The 23,955-nt window shown below is 50.7% G+C and overlaps 2 protein-coding genes and 1 long non-coding RNA gene across 4 annotated transcripts; 2 read left to right on the top strand and 1 right to left on the bottom strand.

Annotated features, from left to right (window-relative positions):
* Positions 1–3,182: 3,182 nt before the first annotated feature.
* ZSCAN32 (zinc finger and SCAN domain containing 32) lies at positions 3,183–16,431 on the bottom strand. Its single transcript, XM_039239313.1, is given in 7 exon segments — positions 3,183–3,547; positions 3,549–4,314; positions 8,642–8,765; positions 9,065–9,159; positions 11,476–11,641; positions 13,764–14,242; positions 16,368–16,431. Coding segments are annotated over 6 exon segments (1,620 nt in total). The 5' UTR covers positions 14,127–14,242; positions 16,368–16,431; the 3' UTR covers positions 3,183–3,441.
* LOC120236494 lies at positions 3,640–10,330 on the top strand. 2 transcript variants are annotated; one of them, XR_005529687.1, is made up of 5 exons: positions 3,640–3,721; positions 3,836–3,931; positions 4,289–4,471; positions 7,703–7,839; positions 10,262–10,330. It is a non-coding gene; the product is annotated as an uncharacterized LOC120236494 (long non-coding RNA). The 2 variants fall into 2 exon arrangements; XR_005529686.1 differs by having other exon boundaries at positions 10,257–10,330.
* A 221-nt stretch (positions 16,432–16,652) lies between the features above and the next one.
* ZNF174 (zinc finger protein 174) lies at positions 16,653–23,673 on the top strand. The gene is made up of 3 exons (XM_039239314.1): positions 16,653–17,762; positions 18,671–18,893; positions 22,531–23,673. The coding sequence occupies exons 1-3, from the start codon at positions 17,355–17,357 to the stop codon at positions 23,130–23,132; spliced, it is 1,233 nt and encodes a 410-aa protein (XP_039095245.1). The 5' UTR covers positions 16,653–17,354; the 3' UTR covers positions 23,133–23,673.
* Positions 23,674–23,955: the final 282 nt, after the last annotated feature.

Genomic DNA, 23,955 nt, shown 5'->3' with positions numbered 1-23,955 from the left:
CCTGATGCTGACCATGGATGGCCCCCTGTGGATGATACCTTGATGGCACGGGGGAGTGTGTGAGCATGCTCTGTTCCACACGAGAGCACTGATGAGTCTCATTTGCCTTTTCCATGTTCAGGCTGTAAAAGCTTCTTAGGCACCATGTCTTATCTCTACTGTAATGCCTAGCTTTTACTCTGGCGCCCGTACGGGGACACGTTGGGGAGAGTTGGTGGTAGAGGGTGTGAAATGAAGCCTCAGCGGTGCCTGCATGCTCGGGGGCCCAGGCCTCTGGCCTCTGGTGCCACAAGGATAGAGTGCTGGTGCTACCGTGCAATAGAAGGTCTGTGTCCTGAGGTTGCACAGAAGGTGTTGACAGAAAGATTGCTAAGAGTGAAAGATCCGTGTAAGTAAAGGTTTTGGAATCAACTTGACCCCCATTCACAGTCCAGCCCTGTGACGGAATCTCCATGCACATCTAACCTATGACAGCAGCATGCATTGGGCCTCCCAGGAAACCCAGGCATTACCTGGAATATTCAGTAAATACCACCTTCTGGAAAAACTCCAGAGGTGCCACTAGAACGTCCAAGTACATGGAACACGCGTGAACCGCTTCAGGGGCCCAGCGTCCTCCTCTGCCAGAGCAGGGCATCACAGAATTCCTTCTCTGAGGCGCACTCCCCACCGTGCGTACAGGCGAGCTTACTTGCTAGAGTCCTGTGTTCTCCATGAGTCATGAACCCTCATTCTGTCTGTCCACCAGGGAGCTGATGATGGGGAAAGCAAGGATTTGTGTGTGAGGAGGTCAGCAGTGAATGGGCACACTCCAGCCCAGGGTCCCTGGAGTCCCCGGCTGATCCCAGACTGGAAAGGCACTCCCCTCACGGGAGAGGCCTAGAAGAGGAGGCAAGATCAAAGGGAAGTCGGGTAAGGAGGTGGAGGGCCCAGCTCAGCTTTGGCCGTGGCCACCCTTCCGACTCTCTGGCTGTGGAACAGCAGATGAGTGGGAAGGAGGGGATCGGTAGGCTTTGGCCTGCTTCTCTGGGTTGAGAATACTGGATCCTCTCTATGGGAATGGTCAGGAATCCTTGGAAAAAGAATGCTGCCCATTAGGAAATTAGATCAGTAGTTAAAATGTTTCAGTGAGGGAGACCGAAACCATGGGGAGAGTCCCAGTATTTCATACACAGGAGGGAATAGTGGCTTCTTCGTGGTCTTAGGAAGGGCTGAGCCAAAGCAGGAGGGTCATCAACACGTGGGAGCAGATCTAGAGCCTTGGAGGTGTTACCTTGTGTATACTCACTTCAGATTCATTCTCTAGTGGCTAGTGCAGAGATCAGGCCGTGTTAGTCAATGGAGGTGGCCAGTGAGGTGTCAGGAAATGTGGCAAGCAGCTACTCCACTTGGGGCTGGGGGAACACAGGGAGAAGGTTGCATTGACAATCTGGAAGGGAGGCCTTGCTGAGCTGGGTCACATCACGGGGGTGCTGGAATTAGATGGTGCTGCCTCACCAGCTGGTGCTGGTACTTTGGAGGGTCTCATGAGGAGATTCTAGAACAAAGTGTCTGCTTCACTGACGGCTTTGTGTCTGGCTGCTACATAACCTGGTATGTTATAGGGAGTCAAATGTTTCCCAGGTGAATGAGTGAATGAATGTATTCCCCAGTTCTCACGATCTCCAGACTATGTGCGGTAGCTGACAGGCCAGGGTTGGGAACTCTAGTACTGACTTCCTTTCTGTGCCCCGTGGACTGGAGCGTAAAACAGCTGGAGTGAGGAGGCAACCTCCACCTCCAGCAATACAAGGAATCAGCAGATGCCCCTGATGCCCTGGCCCCAGCACGCCCTGGAGTGAGAGGAGCCTGCTAGTGAGGCTTCACTGGGCCCTCCATCCTTATTGTTAACATTGACTTTCACTGGTCCCGCCCATTGATCAAATCCAAGTCCTTTGAGTGGGTATAAAGTTCTTCTGTAAATGGTCCACCTTGGGCTGTCTCCCTCTTCCCCACCACGGATCTCCAGTGAAGTCATCTGTCCCCAACAGGTCACATTGAAGTGCATCTCTGTGTTTACCCAGGCTCTTGAAAGACATTTTTTTGTTTGTTTTTGTTTTGTTTTCCTGTGTATAGAGCAGAGTGTAGCCTGTCACTCTGGGAACTAGCATACATGGCCTGTCCTAAGGGCCACACTGGAGGACAGCGTATGCAGGATTCATGGGGTGCCCAGGCCAGGCTCAACTGGGGGAAACACTGAGGTACATTCTTACGTGTTGCTTTCCTTCTCTTCACTAAAATTAAAAAAAAAAAAGTATATTTTTCCTAATTGATACAGAATATTCCTTATTTATGTTCAGTTCCTCAGAGTCTGAAATAGTGACCATGATCCTTGTCACCATAATTAGACATGGTCTTAACACCTTGAGTGCACTGGCCAAGAACCAGGACAACGTGCCCATCGTTTCCCATATTTTATCTATGGAAATTTGATAGAAGCTTAGCCCTCTAGGCCTGTTCAGAATTAGTGTTTTTAGGTTGGCTCCTGGTGCTTCTCACACCCCATGTTCCCTCCTCCTGTACCCGTTTTCCATACTCCTCTGCTGTCCCTCTCAGTGACTGTGCACCCCCGCCCCCCAACCCCGTTCTGCTGCTTCTCTGCATGTCCTTCTGCAGCAAAGCAGGCGCTGCCCCCGGATCCCCTGTGGGCTTCTGCCGGAGGATAAGGTTTCTGATGGAGAAAGTTCAGACCAAAGGCCAAGAGTATGTGGAGGGAGAAACACCTTTATTTTCATCAGAAGCAGTAATGCGTATGAACCTGCAGCAACCATTGACTGTACCAGGTAAGAAAGCAGGATCCTGGTGGGGGTGAGACACAGGAGAAATCTTAGAGGAAGCCAGAGGTCACACCTAATGAAGTCTGAGATGAAGTCACTTGGAGTAGTAGTATCTGGTGGCTTAAGCCATTCCTCAAGCTTTGCTCTTTTCTGGGTGACTGGGATACACAGCAATGATCTACTCTGAGGTGGAAGTTCCTGAAAGCAGGTTATCTGTAGGCCATTATTAGTTTAGGAAACCAATCTAGTAGCTTAACTTCTAGATGTGCTTCCCATGAGGAGAGAAAACATCTTCTGTGACCTTCCCCAGGAACCCTTCCCAGGCCTCTAGCCTGGACCCCTGTTCAGAACAAGATTAACCTAGTTTCCTGTCAGGACTTTGGACCCCACAGGCCTCTTCCTTGAGAGCAGACGGAAGTCCACGGTGACACACGACTGTGGGTCACAGGCAGACCTATAAAGAAAGCTCAGGATTCTTTTGCTGGTTGCTCTTCCTGCCCGTGTTGTTGAGACCGGCTGGTGAGTAAGTCTCCTGCTGCTCCAGGGCCTGGCTAGCAGAAGCCTCCACGAGCTGACAGAAGCTTCAGGTAACACGTCAAACTACGGAATTGATTTGTTGGCTCTCCTACACCCCCGCTCCACGTATCCCTTCTTGGTGATGTGAGGTGTCTTCCTTGTGTGCCCCCTTATGGCATATCAGGGCAGGGTGCTTAGTGAAGCTTCCCTCACACAGAGCAACTGTAATACTTCTCCCCAGTGTGTGTTTTCTGGTGGGCATTGACGGAGCTGTTGTTGAAGCTTTTCCCACACTGTGCACGCAGGTATGGGCTCTGCCCCATGTGGGCTCGCCGGTGAGCGCTGAACTGGGAGCTGTTGTTGAATCTCTTTCCACAGACGGTGCACTGGTAAGGCTTCTCCCCGGTGTGGGTCCTCTGGTGGACAATGAGGCTGGAGCTCTGGTTGAAGCTTTTCCCACATTGCCCACAGCGGTAGGGTCTCTCCCCCGTGTGCGTCCTTAGGTGGGCAGTGAGGTTGGAGCGCTCACTAAAGCCTTTCCCACACTCGCTGCACTTGTGAGGCTTTTCTCCCGTGTGGATTCTCTGATGCCGCACAAGGTAAGAACCTCGGCTAAAGCTTTTCCCACATTCCTGACACTTAGAAGCTCTGTCCAGCTCGGGGACTGGCTGATAACAACAGAAAGTTCCTTGAGAGCAGGTTCCCCCTGCACAGGCCTTCTCTCCAGCCTGGAGTATCTGCTGCCTCTCCCTCTCCTGGGCTGGGGCTGTCCCCTCGTGCTCGCCTGGAGACCGTCTACATGGCCCTCTCAGCATAGGCTCACCCTTCCCTTCTCTCTCCGGTTCAGGGTTCCAAAAAAGGTCACCAGACTTTCTCCATAGGGCCTCCTTCACCTCAGCCTGCTCTGAATGCTCCCATTTTTTATTCTCTTTTTTGGTTCCATTCTTGATCTCAAGACCTGAGAGAACAGAAACATGCCGGGCTGTGGAGAAAGAACAGAGGAATGAGGAAGGTTATCATTAGAGCACCAACAAGAATATCTAAATGGAGGTCTTCACAGGATTCAGTCTTCTACTAATAATAGCCTCATTTCATTTTCCAGTTGTAATATTTTCAAGCTCCAAACCCTGTGGTCACAGGTAAATACCCCTCAACTCCACCTGCTTTTCTCTTGTTCTGTCCCTTTTTGGATGTTTGGACACAGTGACAAAACCGAGGCAGGGAGGCCAGTTCTGTGCCATCTGCCAGTCTGTCTGCAGGTTTGATCTCAGTTCTTGACAGCCTACCTGAAGGGCCTCCCGAGTTTGGCCCAAATGAGAAGAAAGCGTGTTGCGAGCACCTGGCCAGCATGTGATTTACCAGGAAAGGGGGATCATGCAGCAGGAGGAGGGAAGAGGAGAGTCTGCCTGGAGGCCTGACTGGCCATCTGAGGAGGCTGACGAAAGGAGCTGCACAGGAAAAATGATAGGCCCCCTGGGAAAGAGGCTGGTGGATGTGGGATTTGGGATCTGTAGGGCAGAGGAAACAGCCTCAATGTGCAGAGAGCCAGACTCCCTGGCCTGTGGAAGGCCATCCATCAAGGCGGTGAGCACACCAGCAGCAGAGGCAGCCCCTGCTTTAATGCTGGGCTGAGGTCCTCTGGGTAGACCTCCCTGTCCTTTGAGCATCAGAGGCAAGAGTCCTACCAACTCTCTGTGGGAACAGAACTGGCAGGTCTTGTCTCCTACGTCCCTGGCCAGGATTCCAGATGTCCTTTTCATCCCTGGCTGCACCATCCACCACTGCCCCTTCTCTGACCTCTGTGGGCTCCCCGTTCTGCTGACTTAGCTCCACAAACTCGGCAACCCTTCCGTCTTGGTCAAGAACAGCACTGCTTCCCACTGTGCATGTGGAGGCCCAGGAGCTTGACGGGTGTCCATTCCTCCTCAAGGCCAGATGGCTCAGCAACAGCCTCCTCTCACTTTGTGGTATCTCAGCTGTAGGCAGTACCCTGTTCCCAGAGTGCTTTTGCTACCACCCTGTAAGTCTGGCTGTTCTGACGAGGATGGAGTTTCTCATGTAGTTGAGCTTTACAGAGAACATCCAGGGGCGCCTGTGCCTCCTCTTCACCCCAGCGCACACCTGCCGCCATGGGCCAAGGGACACATGATGAGATCACAGAGGCCTGGACGCCACAGGGCAAGGTTAACAGCTCAACAAGTTCCACGTTGGTTTGTCCAGCTCTGCCACCAGTGTCTGCTGTCATCCCTGGGAAACCACCTGACTGTGGGGGTCTTTGCTAAAACAGAAACGTTCAGTGTAGTGGAAAGGGCATCCTTTCTGGTGGAGAAGGGGTTGGTGAGTATTTACCAAAGTTGCACTTTTGTTTCTCTTCATCCTGAATCCCACTCATTTCTCCTGAGTGATGGCACGTAAGTGCAATGCCTATCTCTGTGGTTGGGAGAACCTGTGAGGGTTTGTAGCTCATGAGAGGACATGGCTGCTGGTAAGTCGCTTCTGTTGCCTTCCACCTCTGATGTTGAGTAGCGCTGACTGGCCCATCCCTGTTTTGAGTATCTGCTGTCATCCTTGTCGATGCCACAGCATGACCTATCCCGAGGTGGAAGAAGCAGTGCTCCCCCGAGAAGGGCATGAGGCCCGCTGGTTCCTCAGGAACACCCAGCACATGCTCCTCACAGTAGGGCCTACGGGCTGGTTCGGGGAGGGTTCTTGTGTCAAGGAACTACTCAACACGATCCTTTTAAAATGATTCCCTGTGTGCTTAGAGTACTGCAAGGCCACCCCATTTCACTGAGAAAACATCAAGTGCTTACAAAGTCCTTTATGTAGGACCCCAGCTCCTACATTAGAGCTTGTCAAGGGCGCCTGGGTGGCTCAGTCAGTTAAGTGTCTGACCTCAGGTCATGATCTCATAGTTTGTGGGTTCGAGCCCCGCATTGGGCTCTGTGCTGACAGCTCAGAGCCTGGAGCCTGTTTTGGATTTTGTATCTCCTGCTCTCTCTGACCCTCCCCTGCTCACACTGTCTCCCTCCATCCCTCTCTCCCTCTCTCTCAGAAATAAATAAAACATTAAAAAAAAGAGCTTGTCAACTATCTCTGAAAAGCCAGGTGGTTTGTTGTGAATGATACAGTAGAAGTGCACTTGGACACAGCAGCAATAGGAACTTGTCAGGTCTGTAAATGCTTGCTCTGTCTCAGTTCAGGTCATTTTCAGTAACACTGACCCAAGTGATCTGGCGCCGGATACCATTTTTCAGGCTTACCCTCTCTCGGTCTGCGCTGGCCACACTGGCCACCTCCTCAGACTCACTGTAGCCTCAGCCTGTGTGCTGGCTGTTTCCTCTGTTGCATTCTTTCCCCAGACGGCCATGTAGCTCGTGGCTGCTCCTGACATCTTTGTTCACTTGTCATCTTCTCAGCGAAACGCAAAGCCACTCTCTACCCCACTTTGTCCCCACACCTTTGATCACTTGTCTTCTGCTCCACTGTCCTGTAGCTGCAACGGAAGCTCATTCCTAGCCACTGTTACTGACTTCTGGACTCGTCCAACAGCCACAGCTGCTAGGACATCACCCTCTTCCATAGAGAATTCAGGACCTATCCCCACACTATTACCTTAATGTTGTGTACACAAAGTCCACAGGTAATAGCGAGGCAGAAAATTCACTACTTCGGTGACAGAGACACACTGGCTTTGGCTTTCCAAGTTCAGAACTCCAAAGAAAATGCCCTGGGTTACCCAGCCAACATAAAGGCTTAGGTGCTCCTTTCCTTGTGTGTAAGCCGTACACAGTCCAACAAGTGGCATTAATGTTGGCTGCCCAATACAGCCTTCATTCCGACTGCCCCCACCTGGGAGGGAATAGGAACCATCTTCAATTTATAACCAGAAGACAAGACCCAGTGTGGGGGACCCCTGTGCTCCTGCGAGTAGTGCAGAGAGGCTGTGGGGGTCCAGGGCTGGCTGTTTGCTGTCGGATTTGTAGCTGCTGGCATTCCCCGCTGTGTCTTTGTACTTGAGGAGTCTTGGCTTGGGCCCTGACCTCAACTGCCCTATCTGCCATATTCCTAGGAGAACCACAGGAGCCATGTGAGGCCAGCGGCGCTTCCATGTCCTCTCAAAAGACAGGTTCTGGGCTGCGGTCTTGAACAGCCCTGAGGCTTTTGAACTTCCTTTGATGTTGCTCCAGAGGCCATGGGGACCACATTCACACAAGAGCTTGGCAACTTTGCATACTTAACACGCTTTAAAAAAAAAAAAAAAGACCCGGGCAACTTCCCCACACAGCCAGCTGCTTACTGGTGCACCTGGAGTTTCCCATAAAATCCAGGTTCACTGACAACTGACAGGAACATTCTGCTTTCCTCAGCAGCCCGAGCTGTGCCTGCCGTTTCTCCGGCCGCTGAATCTGGCTGCTGGGTGTCACCTCCGATCCATTCTTCCCCGTTTGGCGGTGTCTCATGGGCAGTGTCCCTGTGGAACTCCTATAATGTTCCTCGCTCAGCGGTAAGTATTGAGGGCCCCTGTGTGTTCTTGATCCGGAGCATGACTGGGAACCCCCGCAGGGAAGAGACATCAAGGCTGAGCCAGCCGCAGAGCATCTGTCCCTTCCCTGAATCTGCTGCTCTGAGGTGCAGCCCTGAAGAGGCAGAACTGATTTTTTTTTAAAATGTATTTATTTTTGAGAGAGACTGAACGTGAGTGGGGGAGGGGCAGAGAGAGGGAGACATAGACAGGCTCCAGGCTCCGAGCTGTTGGTACAGAGCCTGACGCAGGGGGCTGAGCAGGGCGGGCAGAGCTGACTTGAGAACAGCAACCGACAGGCCGGAGACTGCAGAGGGCCTGGCTGCCTCCTGAGGGCACAGGCACAGAAGCATGCGGTCAGAGTTGGGTGCTCTTGTGTTTCACCTCTGCCACTCAGGACAGCCCTCGGGGGCGTGTGTGAGCACAAGTGCATTTGTGTCCGCCCGGTGTTCCCACAGGCTGCACCCCCTCACTGCCGGCGGTCCCCTGCTGTCTCTTTCTCACTCCCTCCGCCCCATGCTCTACCTGCCGCTTCCACCCCCACTGCTCTCCGTGTCTCGCCCTCCCTCGTTCCCACCCTGTAATGCTGTCCACCCTGTCATGAGCCCTCTGGCCTGTCTTCCCTCTCTTCCAGTCTCTGTGTCTTGTACCTGCTCTCGGGCTCCTCCGGTTTATTTCCTTCTTTCCTCGACCCAGTGGTCTCCCTCCCTTCTCGGGTCTCACAGTCTCTCACTCTCTGAACAAATGAACATCCACTCTGGGCTGAGGGAATGGGCATCCTTACCCAGAGAGTCATTTTTGTCATTCCTCCTTGTAATGTCCCTGTGGAGGATCCTCTGTGCAGGCCCGAGGTATAGCCGTCCTTCTTGACCGAGGAGTAAGGCTTTGTCCTCACACGTGGCTGCTCCCTGTAACAACACCGGGGGCTGCTGCTACCGTTAAGTAGCACTGCTCTCGCCTGGTGTGGGCTAGGGACATGGCCACAGGCATCACGTCAGGGTAAAGCGAGGCAGGGGACGTCAGGTCTCTGAGGGAAGCATCAGGGTGAGGAAGGAGCTGGGAAGATGACAGGTGGACAGAAAACAACGCAAAGAAGGCCAGTGGATGGACCTCATGATCTCCCTAACATCTCTGGAAATGGGGCTTGGGGGTAAGAGTGAGTGAAATGGGAACCTCAAGAGACAGAAGGAGTCAAAGCACAGCTCACCTGGGCCCCAGCTGTCCCACGCACAGCGCCCGTCTCCTGGTCTCGAAGACCCCTCTCTTGGGGCAGGTTCCTGGGAGGCTGTGCCATCATCCAGGCTGGCGAGAAAACAGCCTCTGTTGGAGGGCGGCTGCCACAGAGCAGCCAGAGCAGGGCTGTGCGTGGGGCTCCCAGCCCAGAAGCAGCAGCAGCAGCAGCACTGGGCACCCGTCACAAATGCACATTCCTGGGCCCTGCCCCCACTGCATCAGAAACTCCGGGGCTGTGAGTGGATGGACACAGCCCCCCGGGTGAGTCCAAACACGCTAAGAGTTTGAGGACCACTGCCATTGCCAGTGGCCTCTGTGTGTCAAGAAGCTCCTTTCAGCAGACACTTTGCATGACAGCTTTTATCAAAAAGGCTTTCTTCATTCTAAAGCTCTGTGGGGGCGCCTGGGTTGCTCAGTTGGTTAGGCATCGACTCTTGATTTCATCTCAGGTCATGATCCCAGGTTGTGGGAACTAGCTTCCTGTCAGGCTCTGTGCTGAGCTTGGAGCCTGCGTAAGATTCCCCCATGCTCCTCCCCCATTCTCTCGTGCACGCACTGTGTCTCAAAATAAATTTTAAAGTGCTATGTGCATGTTATAGAAAAAAAATGTTTAGGGGTACTGGGTGGCTAAGTTGGTTAAGTGTACAACTCTAGATTTTGGCTCAGGTCATGATCTATCTCATGATCATGTACTGACAGTGTAGAGCCTTGGGATTCTCTCCCTCTCTCTGCCTCTCACCTATTCTGTCTCTCAAAATAAATAAAAAACATCAAAAAAAGTTAAATGGAGAAGGGAAGCTCTGAGCCCCACCATCAAGATGACCCTAGCACTCCTAAAAATACCATAGTAATTGAAGACTTTTACTTTTCTCACACAAACATATTTCCCAGAAACCCACCTTCAGGAATTCTGCTAAGTGGGGCCCTAGGTGGCTCAGTCGGTTAAGTGGCCGACTTCAGCTCGGGTCATTATCTCATGGTTTGTGGGTTCAAGCCCCACATAAGGCCCTGGGCTGATAGCTCAGAGCCTGGAGTCTGCTTTGGATTCTGTGCCTCCCTCCCTCTCTCTGCCCCTTTCCTGTTCATGCTCTGTCTCTCAAAAATAAATAAATGTTAAAGAAAAAAAAGAATTCTACTAAAGAAAGGGTTTATTTTGTTGACTGAAGAACAGAACCTCTAGGACATGCAGAGGTCTGTGACTATGAAGATGTTATCGAACTAGGGATCAGAGCAGCCTGAAGACAGGTGAGCTGGGGGAGCGGAATCTGGCACAGGGTGAGTTTTTACCCCCTTCACATTCAGACCCCACAGCCCTGGAAACCACATACTGGAGAGCAGTGATGTTCCCAAGATTAAAAAAAAAAAAAAAAAAATGCTAAGTGGTAGAGTTTTCAGAGATACTGACTGAGTGTCCCATTTGCTTAAAAACACAAAACTAAGTACACCTCTTAGACAGTTTTCTGTTTCAACAGAAAGTAGCCAATGGAAACAGGGTCAAGATGTAATGTTTTCGTCTAGGGTGTGGGTTAAATAAAGAGCTGGTTTTTAGGAATTACTCTACACCCTACGATGGTAGCTTTCGATTAAGCAGAAAAGGCAGTAGTGGCCTTGGACTATCTCAAAATGTATGCAGCCACACTGGTTCCCTGTAAGAGATACAGAACAACAGAGACTTGGTCTGTCTTTGCATTGGAATATTATTTAGCCATGAAAAGGATGGGAGTAGTGATAGAGGCTTAAACCTGTTAAATGAGAAGGTCATGTGCTGCAGGCTACCCTTTCTATGAAATCTCCAGAACAGACCCATAGAGAGAATGAGGAGTAACTCCTGAATGCGTGGGTGGCTTCCTTTAGGGGGTGACAGTGTTATGAACTGGAGACACATGATTGTAGAACACGTGAATGTATGTGCTAAATGCACGTGGATTGCTCACTTGAAAATGGCTAATTTTGTTACATGAATTTCACTTCAACGTAACAATTTTTTAACAAAAAAAAATTAAGAGAACAAAAAGCCAAAATAGAGCTTTGGAAGAAAGGCAGAAATAATCAGGGGAAATTTGTTTTGGATGAAGTTAAGCTGGATGAGAAAAGGGGTTTTGTCTTCAAATATATGAAGAGCTACTATGCAGGTAAGGGCACATGTACTGATTTTAATATTCCGGGTGCAGAAACAGCAGAATCAACTGTAAGAAGGGAGAATTAGGGCGACACAGAAAAAAACTCCACCCGTCTAAGTGCTGTTACCATCACCGAACAGAACATTTGAAATCTTGTGTTGTGGGTACATTTCAAAGACATTTAATCTAGAACACTCAAGCTCAGACCTGCATTTCCAAAATCAGTTTTTCTACAGCCCCAGGCGAGGGCAGGAATTCCAATTACCTTCTGGCTGTTGCGCTGATCTTTGTTGGGAGCTCTGTGACCCCGTCAAAGCGCTTTCCTCTGGATGACCCCGCCGGTTCAGGTGGGACCTCCGTGGCTCTCTGGCTGCTCCCAAAGGGGCTGTCTCCTCATTGAGCACTTTCCAGTCCTTCCCTGAATCTGGGACCTGAGAACAGACCCCATCATCTGTCACTCCAAAGTCCTGCCTAATGGACTTTAAAACCCCTAACAGTGGCATTAGGAAATGACGTGAGATACAAGGAGGCAGAAGAGAAATACTCTCAAGGTCCTGTAATTAAAAAAAAAAAAAGAAAAAAAAAAAAAAAAAGGAATAGAAGTGGGTCTCAATCCCCGGGTCTCCAGCGATTCAGATTCAGTGGAAGCACTTAGCATACAGGTGACATGGTCCAAGTGCTAACCATGGTGCACAGCTTCAGAAAGCTGTGGCCCCAGCAGTACTGCCCTCTCCCCACGCCCCATTAAGTGCGGCCCCAAGTCTGGTCAGTTCTACCAGCATCAAAGACCCCTCACCTCAGCCCTTTCAGGCTGCACCCACCAGCCTGCCTCAGGGCGTGTTCCTCTGCTGCCAGACCTTCTGATCCACTCGCTGCCTACACAGGATCCAGTAGGTCTTTTGAAAGTGTGTGCTCACCTCCGCAATGCTGTGTAAAGCTCCCCGTGCCCCCCCCCACCCCGGGCCCCTTCTCATCCAGCCCCTTTCTCCCACCCTCCTCTGCCACCTAAGGCTCCTGACACAGCCATTCCTCCTCCATCACAGCTCAGCTCCAGGGGCGGTGCCCACTTTGTCTGCCCCACAGTCATTCTCCATCACATCAGCCTGCTCGTTCCTGGATCTTTCTTCCTTTGCTTGTGGTCTTTGCTCCATGGACGTGGCTGCAGTAGCCCAGGGACCCCACCTGTCCCGTTCCCTGTAAAGTCCCCATATCTGCCGTCTAGCAGGCACCTCAAAGCCACCTGTGTCTTTCAGAGCCACCTTCCTTCATGAAGTCCAAAGTGTATGACTTGTCCTTCAAGTGAGTGAGGAGTGTGCGTCCTGGCGAGTGCCGTCAGCTTGCATTGCTCCCTCTCCCCTCCGCTCGCTCTGCCCTTCACGCCCCAGACAGGTTTCAGATGGCTGTTTTGTCCCTGACGTTCCTGTACCGTGTGCGTTCCTGTGAAGATCCTGGCTCTGAAATGGTGGGGGCCACGGGAGAGAGAGACTGTCACCACAGGGAGAGGCCAAGGGGACCTGGGTCAGGATGACTTCTCGCAGGTAGGGGTTCCCGCCAGTCGCCTGCCCCGGCTCTGACTCCATACACGTGCTACTGCTCGCCCTTCTCCGCGCCGTCCCACGTGTTATTCATTGTCCCGACGCCATGGGTCCTTCATGAGCTTCCTCAGCTTCGTCCCTGCTGCGTCCCCACCACACGGCTCTGCCCTCTGCCCATTATGTCAACGCCACTCAATCCTCGGTCCTGTGACATGCTAAGCCTCCTCCCCATTCCCCCTCCCTCAGCCTGGGGACCCGGCTGCCTCCTCACCAGGGACACCAGAACCTCCCGTTCCAGCCGTGCCTTGTCCGCACCCAGCGAGCTGCTTCCTGTGGCGCACAGAGGGGCACAGGCCACAAGCGTTCCTCTGACCCACACGCTTCCTTCACTCTGTGGCTCTCCCAGACCTGACTGGGGTCTCACGTGCCTTCTTCCCACAAATCCCCCACAACCAAAGCCACGTTCCTGTTCTCCTGTGCCTTTCACAGCTCCTTCTCCAGGAATGTACAAGATCGTTACACTGACCAGATCTCAGACCGAGGCCTACCTGGACAAGTGCACACGGTGTGAAACTCCTCACTATGCCATTCTGACCCGCTAACCCCGGCGGCAGCAGCTCTGATACAACTTTGTTGAGTGTATAACCATAGCACCTGCACTCAAGGAACCTTTCAGCAAGAGAGACTGGATTTTAACTCACCAACTCTAAGTCTCCTGATCCCCTGAGTGAGGAACCGTTGTCCTTTCCCTGGCCTTGTTTTGGAGAACTACCCTGAGCTTATATGTTCGTGTTAGGGACGCTAGAATCCACTGACTACATCAGCATGTATGTTACTGCAGCAAATGAGGAAGTCTCCCCATAGACGAAGGGCATGGGACCAAGCCAAGATAGCTGAGTTTGTGGTGGGTGGCGGAAGGCTACTGTGCACTTCTCAGCGCCTCTCCAGTAACAGATTACTGCGCACCTCACTCCACTTCGTAACTAAATTCACCAGGTTTTGATTTGCCTTTTCTCACCTGTTGCCCAGACACACTCTCCACATCCTCCACTAAAGCCACAGCTTCATCGCCATTTTCTGGATGTTGCTCCCTCACCCAGGCCTGGATCTCCTCTGGCAAGATGGTCAGAAACTGCTCCAAAACCAGCAGCTCCAGTATTTGCTCTTTTGAGTGTGTCTTAGGCCTCAGCCACTGACAGCAGAGTTCCCAGAGCTTGCTGAACGCTTCATGGGGGCCGGCTACCTCCTGGTAGCAGAAGTGCCTGAAGCGCTGGCGGGAAGCTTCGGAGTCAGAGCCGTTGCTGGGAAGAGCTGATTTCTGTCCCTCTGTGGAGTCCTCGCCTGGGGATGGGTATGCCTTGGGACTCCTGGTTGTAGCCATGATTTGCTTCAGCAAACTGGCTCAGTGGTTAGCTGCTTCTATCCTAGAGAGCAGATTCCATTTCCTCTCAGATCACTGGGAAGCCATTCTCCTGGAGACCAATGAAAGAAGTCTTTCTGGAATCAGACACACACGAGAATTTCAGAGTGGTGCAGTTGAGAAAGACAAGGCATTGAAGGGAGGCTACAGAAAAGGGAAAAGACAGGGTAAAGTTATCTCCTATTCCTTCCCTCTGCCTCTTGTGATGTACTTTGTCCTTTTCCTTTGTTCCCTCCACAGTCCAAGCCACAGATCTAAAACATTGGAAATATCAAAATAGTTTTCACCACATCCACATGGTGTTTGCTAATGAATTCCCCAACTAGTTTCACAGTGTCATCCAGCTGTTCTTTCTTTTATTTCCCATATTATTGGGATCTTGTCTCTGCCCTCTGTCCGGTCCCAAAGCCAGGAGCCACCTTCTCAATTGCCACTTTCTCTTAAGGTGCCTAGGATCAACTTATTCATCACTTTCACCCTCCCCCCCCACCGCCCGCCACCACCACCGCCACCACACACATGCACACACAGAGTGTAGATGAGAAATGACTGGTTTGCTATATGCTCTTATTCTCCAGTATTCTTTCCTATTTAAAAAAAAATTTTTTTTAATCTTTTTATTTATTTCTGAGTGAGAGAGAGAGTAAGCGTGAGCAGGGGAGGGTCAGAGAGAGAGGGAGATACAAAATCTGAAACAGGCTCCAGGCTCTGAGCTGGCTGTCAGCACAGAGCCCAACATGGGACTCCAACCCACGAACCATGAGATCATGACCTGAGGCGAAGTCGGATGCTTAACCGACAGCCACCCAGGCGCCCCTTTCCTATTTTTGAATGCAGTCTCTTCTTCCTTTGTGAAAGAGTCCCTTTCTAGCCCAGTGAATCTGGTGGGTCTATTCATTACAGTACCCTGCTCCCCACCTGGGGAGCAGGCATGTGATATAAACAGGGCCTGTCAAAATTCCCTGAGATTTTACCTACAGGTGGGGTAGGAAAAGTTCCAAATTTCCTAGGAATTGCTGAATTGTGAGGCTGTAAGACTGGAGCTGTCCCTAATTATGTCACACTCAACATTCTACTCCTCTACCGAAAGGGTAAACCTGTTCACAGGAAGGAGTAAAAAAATGCTTTTAAAAAACTGGATTCAAGGGGTGCCTGGGTGGCTCAGTTGGTTGAGGTTCAGACTTTGGCTGGGGTCATGATCTCACAGTTTGGGAGTTCGAGCCCCACATAGTTCTTAGTGCTAACAGCTCGGAGCCTGGAGCCGGCTTCAGATTCTATGTTTCCCTCTCTCTCTGGCCCTCTCCCACTTGCACTCTGTCTCTCTCCCCAAAATAAATAAGCATTTAGAAATATGTGAGAAAAGGGGCGCCCGGGAGGCTTAGTCGGTTAAGCGTCCGACTTTCGCTCAGGTCATGATCTCGCGGTTACTGGGTTCGAGCCCCGCGTCGGGCTCTTTGCTGACTGCCAGCTCAGAGCCTGGAGCCTGTTTCAGTCTGTGACTCCCTCTCTCTCTGACCCTCCCCTGCTCACGCTGTCTCTCTCTCTCCTAGAAATAAATAAAAAGCATTAAAAAAAATTAAAATAAAAAAGAAATATGTGAGAAAAAAACAGACTGGGCTCAGATTACTCTTCTTCCAAAGTTGAACTGCCTTCACTTATAATCTCTAAACATGTAATGCGGCCCAAGAGGCAAGAAGTGGAGAAATGGAAGGCATTACAGATAGTAGTTCTTTTTAACAAAAAAGAGCATCACATGGCATATAGCTCCTCAGCACAAGGTCCAGGACTCGAAGACGGGATTTTCTACATCCTGCACCTTCTCTGGAAGAGGAATAATTTGATAAATGCTACCCTCGTTTCATGCGGAAGGCAGAGCCTGTGCTCTCTTGGCCTCTGCCATCCCACCCTTAGTTTGTTTTAAAACGTTGGTCTCAGAAATGTGTTTCACTCCGGCAAGAACTCTGGCGCTTGGCGGGAAGCAGGACGAGGACTGGAGCCGGGCTGATTCACTTCGTCGGCAGCAGTAAATTCCGCTGCGCCCCCGGCGTGCGAGATGCGGAAAAACATCCGCACGGGGACGGCTTGGAAGGAGGACCGCGCCTGCCCCCACCATTCTGAAAAGACTTCCAGCGGCAAAGGGGCTCATAGGCCGGCGTCAGACCCCGCCGCGAGCCCGCAGTCGCGAAGAAAGGGAACACTCACCGGACTCGCTCAGCTGCCGGGCCGGAAGTCAGCGCCTGGAAAGCCGGCTACGCGTGCTCGCGAGTAGCGCCATTGGACTACAGCTCCCGGCGAGCAATGCGAAGGCCGGGCGTCGTCCCTCGCCAGCACCGACAGACTTCGTAGCAAATAGATGCGAGAGAACGCCCTCTGGGAGCCAATCCCTCAGGAGAGGGGGCGGGCCCTCCTGCGGCGCACTTCCCCGCGTCATTCCTCCTCAGCCAGCGGAAGCGTCCGCGACGAGCGGCCCCGGCCCCGCCCCCGGCGCTAGCTCTCGGGTTCCGGGTCCCGGGTCCCCAGAGAGGTGAGTCCGCGGCAGGTGGGCGCCGGTTGCCAGACCGCTTGCGAAGCCGCCCCCTCAGGGCCAGCCCGGGCCCTCATGCAGTCACGAAGCTGAGCCGCGCGCCGGAGAGCCGCAGCTTCGCCTCGCCGGGGACAGCCGGGGCGCCCTTGGAGGCCGCAGCGAGTGGGCCTGCCGGGCGTCGGGAGCGAGCCGCCGCCGCGCTCAGCCTGCCTTGCTGTGCGTGGGGGGCTTCCGATCCCTCCCTCCGGCGCGCGCTGTCGGGCGACATGCTCGAGGTTGTTGCCGCCCGAGTGCGGCGGAGCTGGCGCAGGCCACCTGTGTGACAACTTGAACTTTTCCTAGGATTTCCCGGCCGCCAGTTTGGTCACGTTGCGCATTTCCTCTGAGACCTCGTGCGCTTATCGATGAAGTAAAAGCAAGATTTTCCCTAGTTCTTTCAGAACGTTACGACTTTTCTCCATTTCGAGACAGCTCAGGAAACTACCAGAGGGATAGACACTCCCCTCCGTCGGGCCCTGCGTTGTCTTTGGGAGCTTGGGGCCTGTTTGTGCCCCGCCCTCACTGACGTCTTTCCATCACTTAGAGACGACACTTGTCCGGAGACATGATCCCGAAGGCTTGAGCTACTCGCCTGGAGAGAGAGAGGCTGTCTCCGGAGCCCCAAAATGGCGGCTAAGATGGAGATAACTTTGAGCTCGCAGTCCCACATTCAGGCCTCCTCCAAGCCAGAGAGACACATAATAACAAAGCTGGAGGAGAAACGGGGACCGGCTCTGCAAAAGGACCGCCCAGATCCCGAGCTCTCCCGCCAGAGCTTCCGAAGGTTTTGTTATCAAGAGGTGTCTGGACCCCAAGAGGCACTCTCCCGGCTCCAGCAGCTCTGCCGTCAGTGGCTGCAGCCTGAGCTGCACACCAAGGAGCAAATATTGGAGTTCCTGGTGCTCGAGCAGTTCCTGAACATCCTGCCCCCGGAGATCCAGGCTCGGGTCAGGCATCGATGTCCAGTGAGCTGCAAGGAGATTGTGACCCTTGTGGAAGATTTTCAAAGAGCAGCCAAGAGACCAAAGCAGTGGGTAAGGAGGGCCCTGTCTCGTGGTTCCCAGGATTTCGTTTTCATCTGGATAGTATTTGGGCTCTGGATCCCTCCCTAGTTAGTCCAGAAATGCACCGGATGGCTTCAGATGTTGCTTCTGGCCTCTGTTTGGGAACATCCCCTCAGAGAGATAACAGGTTGTCAGGCACTGGCACTCCAGTGAGGAAGTAGAGGATCAAGTAAGGTTCTTGCATTTTTGCTGACAGATCTCGCCACACCCATTCCTGAAAGTTTCCTACAATCAGGATTCTTAGCAGAAAGGATCATATTGTTGGGTAAGAATTTGATTTGGGGGGAATGTAATGGTAGACCTTGTTTTCGTGAAGTGTCTTGCTTTTGGATCACGAAGTTGCAGCTCACTTGGCCATTCTTTCTTCTAGCCCCCCCCCGCCCCCCCCCCAAGTCAGATTCCAGTCAGAGCCCTGCTACTACTGGGATCTCCTTCCCAGGGAAGTCTTGGGCAGAACAATTGATTAGGTAAGGGTGGTTGTTGTTTTAATGGCCTTGCCGTACTACTTCCCTATCCAGCAGGGCCTGTTTTCAGTAGAAGTAGGGAGGCACATGGACATAGGGTGACAATCTGTTAGGCCAGTGTCACGACTGACCAATATTTGTGCCTTCTCTGTGATGACTCTGAGGCCTCGAGAAAGGCACATGGTTTAGGGCACCCACTCAGGAAATCCTGGCTGATTTGAAGTAGCGTCTCTCTAATCGTTTTCCACGTCCCGCCCTTTGCTTCCTTTGAGACTCTCCGAAGTCTCTCCAGGTTGGCCCCCACGCTGTTTTCAGGGATCCGCAGGGTGAAGGAGTCCTCGCAGAGCAGAGAGAGGCCCAGCTCCTCTCGGCGCGTCCTCTAGCTGCACGCTAATGCATGGGACTTGTTCCTAGGTGGCCGTGTGCATGCAGGGGCAGAAGGTGCTCTTGGAGAAGACTGGATCTCAGCTTGGAGAACAGGAATTGCCAGACTTTCAGCTGCAAACTCCTAGGAGGTATCCCCGGGAGAGTGCTCTGGAGGAGCCTTCCCAGGCGGGATCTCCAGACCAGCTGAGCTCTCATCATTGGGAAAAGTCACCGCTCCTCCAGGAACCAAGCCCCAGATTGGCTGGGACAGGTAAACACTTGATACCTCTTCTCTCCCTAAGTCCTTTACCTCTGTCAGAATATCTCATCGTTCTGAGAAACCGTAGACCTTGTGTTGAGTTTGTTTAATGTTTTATATAGCAGGAGAGTTTTATTCTCTAACCAATTTAACTGAGCAGAATGGTAGTGATACTGTACATAAGAAGTACCTTTCTATTATTGTCTGTTAATGACTCTAACAGTCCAGCGCACAATAGGATTATCTAGGTCCTACTTCTCTGTTCCTTTCAGAGCTTCTTGCAGTGAAGACAGATCCACATATGGCCACTGATGAATGTCCATGCTATCAGTGGCTGAGTGTCATCACTTAAAATGATCCTATGTTTAGAAAGGGCCTAAAGGAAAAGTCCTGCTCCATAATATCTTCTGCCTCTTCCTCTCTCCATGACGTCTTATGTCTATTTCCCTATTTGTGTCTGGTATGATGCCAGTAATTGTTGGCCCTGCTGTACTCGAAGACCAAATGACAGTGACGCTTTGGCCAATCTTAGCGATATGAATACAGGGGCCGGTCAGCGGGTTAGAGAAAAAGGTTACCAGAAGGCTAGAACATCTTGATTCCTTAAGATTTGCTACATTTCAGTGAAATACTTGGGTTTGGTTTTTCTTGGAACTTAAGAGTAGAGAAGATCAAGGTACCTGAGTGGCTCAGTCAGTTAAGCGTCAGCTCTTGATTTAGACTCAGGTCATGATCTCACTGTTCATGGGATTGAGCCCCGCGTTGGACTGTGCTGACAGTGTGGAGCCTGCTTGGGATTTTCTCTCTCCCTCTCTCTGTGTCCCTCCCCTGCTCACATTCTCTCTGAAAATAAATAAACATTAAAAAAAATAATGAGAAGACCAGGGGCATCCAATGGAAAAGCACTTTGACCCTGGCTGAGGTCCTGACCTATAACCTATGGACTTCATGGTCCTCAGCCTGCACACTCCCTTCTCCTGTCTCATCATAGGCAGCTCAGTGTGCATACAGGCTCCGTCTCCTTTTATTTGATTGCTGCAGGTAGAGTCTCGTGTTCCTCACACCTAAGATCAGCAGTGCCTTTCTTCAGAGCTGCACTGCCCATACAGTTGCCAATGGCCACAGGTGGCTATTTAAATTTTATTTATGGAGCTATAATTCACATATTATAAAATTCACCCTTTCAAAGTGTACAGTACAGTGGTTTTTATTATATTCATGCACTTATGCAACCATCCCCACTATCTTTTTTTTTTTTTATTTCTAGGAGAGAGACAACGTGAGCAGGGGAGGGTCAGAGAGAGAGGGAGGTACAGACTCTGAAATAGGCTCCAGGCTCTGAGCTGGCAGTCAGCACAGAGCCCCACGTGGGGCTCGAACCCACGAACCACGAGATCATGACCTAAGCGAAAGTCGGACACTTAACCGACTAAGCCACCCAGGCGCCCCTCCCACTATCTTATTTTTGAATATTTTTATGACCTCAGAAAGAAACCCAGACCCATTGGTGGTCACTCTCTAGTGCCCCTTTTCCAACCCCTGGCAACCACCATGTACTTTCTGTCTCTGGATTTGCCTTTTATGGATATTTCAGAATCACATTTGCTCTGCTGTTTTGTGAATGGCTTCATTCCCTGAGCATAATGTTTTCACGGTTCATCCATGCTGTAACACGTATCAATCACTACTTTGTTCCTCTTATGGCTGATATTCCATTATATGGATCTGCTGTTTATGCTTCACTTGATGGTCATTTGGGGTACTTCCATTTTTTGACTGTTAGAAATTATGCTGCTGTGAACACTCATGTACAAGTGTTTGTGTGGACAGGCTCTCATTTCTCTTGGATGTATATCTCAGAGTGGAATAGCTGGGTCATATGGTAACTCAGTGCTTAACCTTTTGAGGAAATGCTAGGCTGTTTTGCAAAGCAACTGCGCCATTTTACATTCCCACCACCAGTCCCTAGGAGAATTCTGATTTCTCCACATCCTTGTTACCCTTGTCAGTCTTTCTGGTTACAGCAATCCCGTTAGGTGTGGAGTGGTACCTCATGGAGGCTCTATTTCTCTGATGGCGAATGATGTTGAGCATCTTTTCATGTTTCTGTTGGTCATATATCTTCTTTGGAGAAGTATCTATTCAGATCCTTTGCCCATCTCTAAATTGGGTTAGTCTTTGGGGCGCCTGGGTGGCTTAGTCAGTTAAGCGTCCGACTTTCGCTTAGGTCATGATCTCGCGGTTCGTGGGTTCGAGCCCCGCGTCGGGCTCTGTGCTGACTGCCAGATCAGAGCCTGGAGCCTGTTTCAGTCTGTGACTCCCTCTCTCTCTGACCCTCCCCTGCTCACGCTGTCTCTCTCTCCTGGAAATAAATAAAACATTAAAAAAAAAAAATTTTTTTTTTTAAATATTTAAAAAAAAGTAAATAAATTGGGTTAGTCTTTGTTTTTAAGAGTTCTCTGTATTTCCTGGATACTAGAGTCTTATATATATAACTTACAAGTGTTTTCTCTCTCTTTGGGTTATCTTTTCACTTCCTTGATAGTATACTTTGAAGCACAAATGTTTCTAATTGTGATCAAGTCCAGTTTGTTTATTTTTATTGGTTTGCCTGTGTTTTTGGTGACATATCTAACATACCATAGCCTAATCCAGAGTCACAGAAATTTATACCAATGTTTTGTTCAAAGAGACATTGGTTTAGCTCTTATATTGAGTTGTTTTTTGTTATGTAATGAGGCAAGGGTCCACCCTCATAGTTTTCCAAGTGGATATACAGTTGTCCCAGCCGATTTTATTGAAAGAAGTATTCTTTCCCCATTGAATTGTCTTGACAACCTTGTTGAAAAGCAATTGACCATAATTGTGTAGGCTCCTTATCTAAATCTGGATTTAAATTAATTAAACTGAGGTTACACTAGCCACATTTCAAGGACTCAGTAGCCCCAGGTGGCTAGTGGCAGCCATATTGAATAGTGCGTGCACAGGTACCCATACACATGTACCCTTCCCACCTGGCAGGAATCCTATGGGATAGCATGGCTCCAGATCCTCCAACTTGTCCACAGACATTCTAGCTCATTTCCATCCTGATCCTCAATCATGATGATCAGAAATTGGGGAGTTTCTGAAGTCAGGACCCAATGCAGTTTTTAACCCTAATGCTGTCACGTCGTAATGAAAGAATGTGTCATGTTTGCTGGATTTCCCATTATTTAAAGAGACAGTGGCGATCATTCAGTGTCCATGTGAGTAAGTGTGTTGCAGTGTTGAAATTTCAACTCTCTTTTATTTCCATTTGTTAATTAATGCTAGGGCTGATGGGTTTGCTTTTCCATATTTCTTCTTCCCAAACCGTTCCCTAAAGGCCAGAAGGAGATAGGATTGGAGAACTTGGTTCCTAACTGTAATACAAATTAGAATCAGCCCAGGAGCCTGTGGACCATGCAGATTTCCAGGTCCCAACCCCCAGAGATCCTGACTCCACAGTTGTGGGGATGAGGGGGCAGCCTGCTTGCATAACAGGTGTCCCAGATGAGTTGAATGCAAGGTGCCAGGGGAGGACCATACTTCGAGAATGTTTCTTAGCTGTTTGGCTAAGGCCCTTTCTTCAGAGCCCAGAAAATGAAACTATTCTTTCTAATTATAGAAGCCCCCAGAATGAAAAGTGACAACAAGGAAAATCCACAGCCAGAAGGGGCAAAAGGAGGGAAGCCATGTGCCCTGTCCCCTGGCAGATCCAAAGGTAATGGTCTGCAGAGTCCCGAACCGAGAGGGGCGAATATGAATGAACCCCGGTTGTCACGGAGGCAGATCAGCCCCCCAAATGCTCAGAAGCCATTTGCTCACTACCAGAGACATTGCAGGGAACTGGAATACATCAGCAGCCCCCTGAAAAGTCACCCACTGAGAGAGCTGAAGAAAAGCAAAGGGAGCAGAAGGAGCCTGAGCAGTCGTTTGCAGCGTCTTGGTCACCAGCCGACCTGTTCGGCAAAGAAGCCTTACAAATGTGATGACTGTGGGAAAAGCTTCACGTGGAATTCAGAGCTGAAAAGGCACAAGCGAGTGCACACAGGGGAGAGGCCCTACACGTGCGGAGAGTGTGGGAACTGCTTTGGGCGCCAGTCGACCCTGAAACTGCACCAGAGGATCCACACCGGGGAGAAGCCCTACCAGTGCGGCCAGTGTGGGAAAAGCTTTCGCCAGAGCTCAAACCTCCACCAGCACCACAGACTCCACCACGGGGACTGAAGCGGGCTTTGTTCTCTGTTCAGAAGGAAGACATCTATATTTCTCCTTCCCCTTACTTGCATGTAAATCACAGGTTGTCTGCGTGACTTACAAGGAAAGCAAGAAGTCCCCAAGGGATGCGGTGCACGTGCAGCTGGTGAGGAGTTCCAGACGATGCTGAGGGGGATGTGACTGTGTCGGTGACAGGGTGAAGAAATGGCAGGTCTGGGCATTGGGTCAGAGAGAACTGGGGCCTCTGCTGGAAAGCAGGGAGTAACAGCTGAGAGAATCTAGCCGATCCCGCAGGTGCCCCTCCCCCCACCTTGGTGTGACATCTTCCCCCTGCTGCTTTATTTATTCTCTAAACGTGTTCAAGGGTAAATTACATACGTATATATTTAATGTACTTGCTGTCATGCCAGACTGTCTTTACCACACACACACTTCTTTAATAATGATCAGTGATTTCAAGGCAAAATTTCATTGGAATATAAATCCCCTCATATTATTTCTGTAATTGCTGGCTGTTCGTAATAAAGGATACGTGAAGTCAGAGTATAAACATGTTTGTATAAGGACAGAATTTTTGAGTAAGTAGTGCTACACACACGTGCGCTCACACATATTGAGGAGTCTGTTTCTAGTAAAGCACTTTTGATGAAGGAAATCTGCCGCAGGCCCCACAGAAGCAACAGGGAAAAGGTACAACAGAAAAGAAGCACATAAAGTGTGTCCACAGCTGAGGATGTGCCGAAGGGAGCCCTCACTGCTCTCCTTCCCCAGGCCACTGATGAAATGTTATAAAACTGGGTATTCCAGTACCTTTACTAACAATCATTGAAAT

Source organism: Hyaena hyaena, unplaced genomic scaffold (assembly GCF_003009895.1).
Source record: "Hyaena hyaena isolate Hyena2069 unplaced genomic scaffold, ASM300989v1 scaffold_155, whole genome shotgun sequence".
NCBI lineage: Eukaryota > Metazoa > Chordata > Mammalia > Carnivora > Hyaenidae > Hyaena > Hyaena hyaena.
Note: the sequence above shows the minus strand (reverse complement) of the source record. Positions and strands in the feature narration are given on the sequence as shown.

What these genes read in the sequence shown, in the direction of transcription:
- ZNF174 (XM_039239314.1), top strand. Translation starts at nt 17,355, where the DNA reads ATGGCGGCTAAGATGGAGATAACTTTGAGCTCGCAGTCCCACATTCAG. An exon ending in CCAAGAGACCAAAGCAGTGG is followed by an intron (nt 17,763 to 18,670) that starts GTAAGGAGGGCC and finishes ACTTGTTCCTAG; the next exon opens with GTGGCCGTGTGCATGCAGGG. An exon ending in CCCCAGATTGGCTGGGACAG is followed by an intron (nt 18,894 to 22,530) that starts GTAAACACTTGA and finishes TTCTAATTATAG; the next exon opens with AAGCCCCCAGAATGAAAAGT.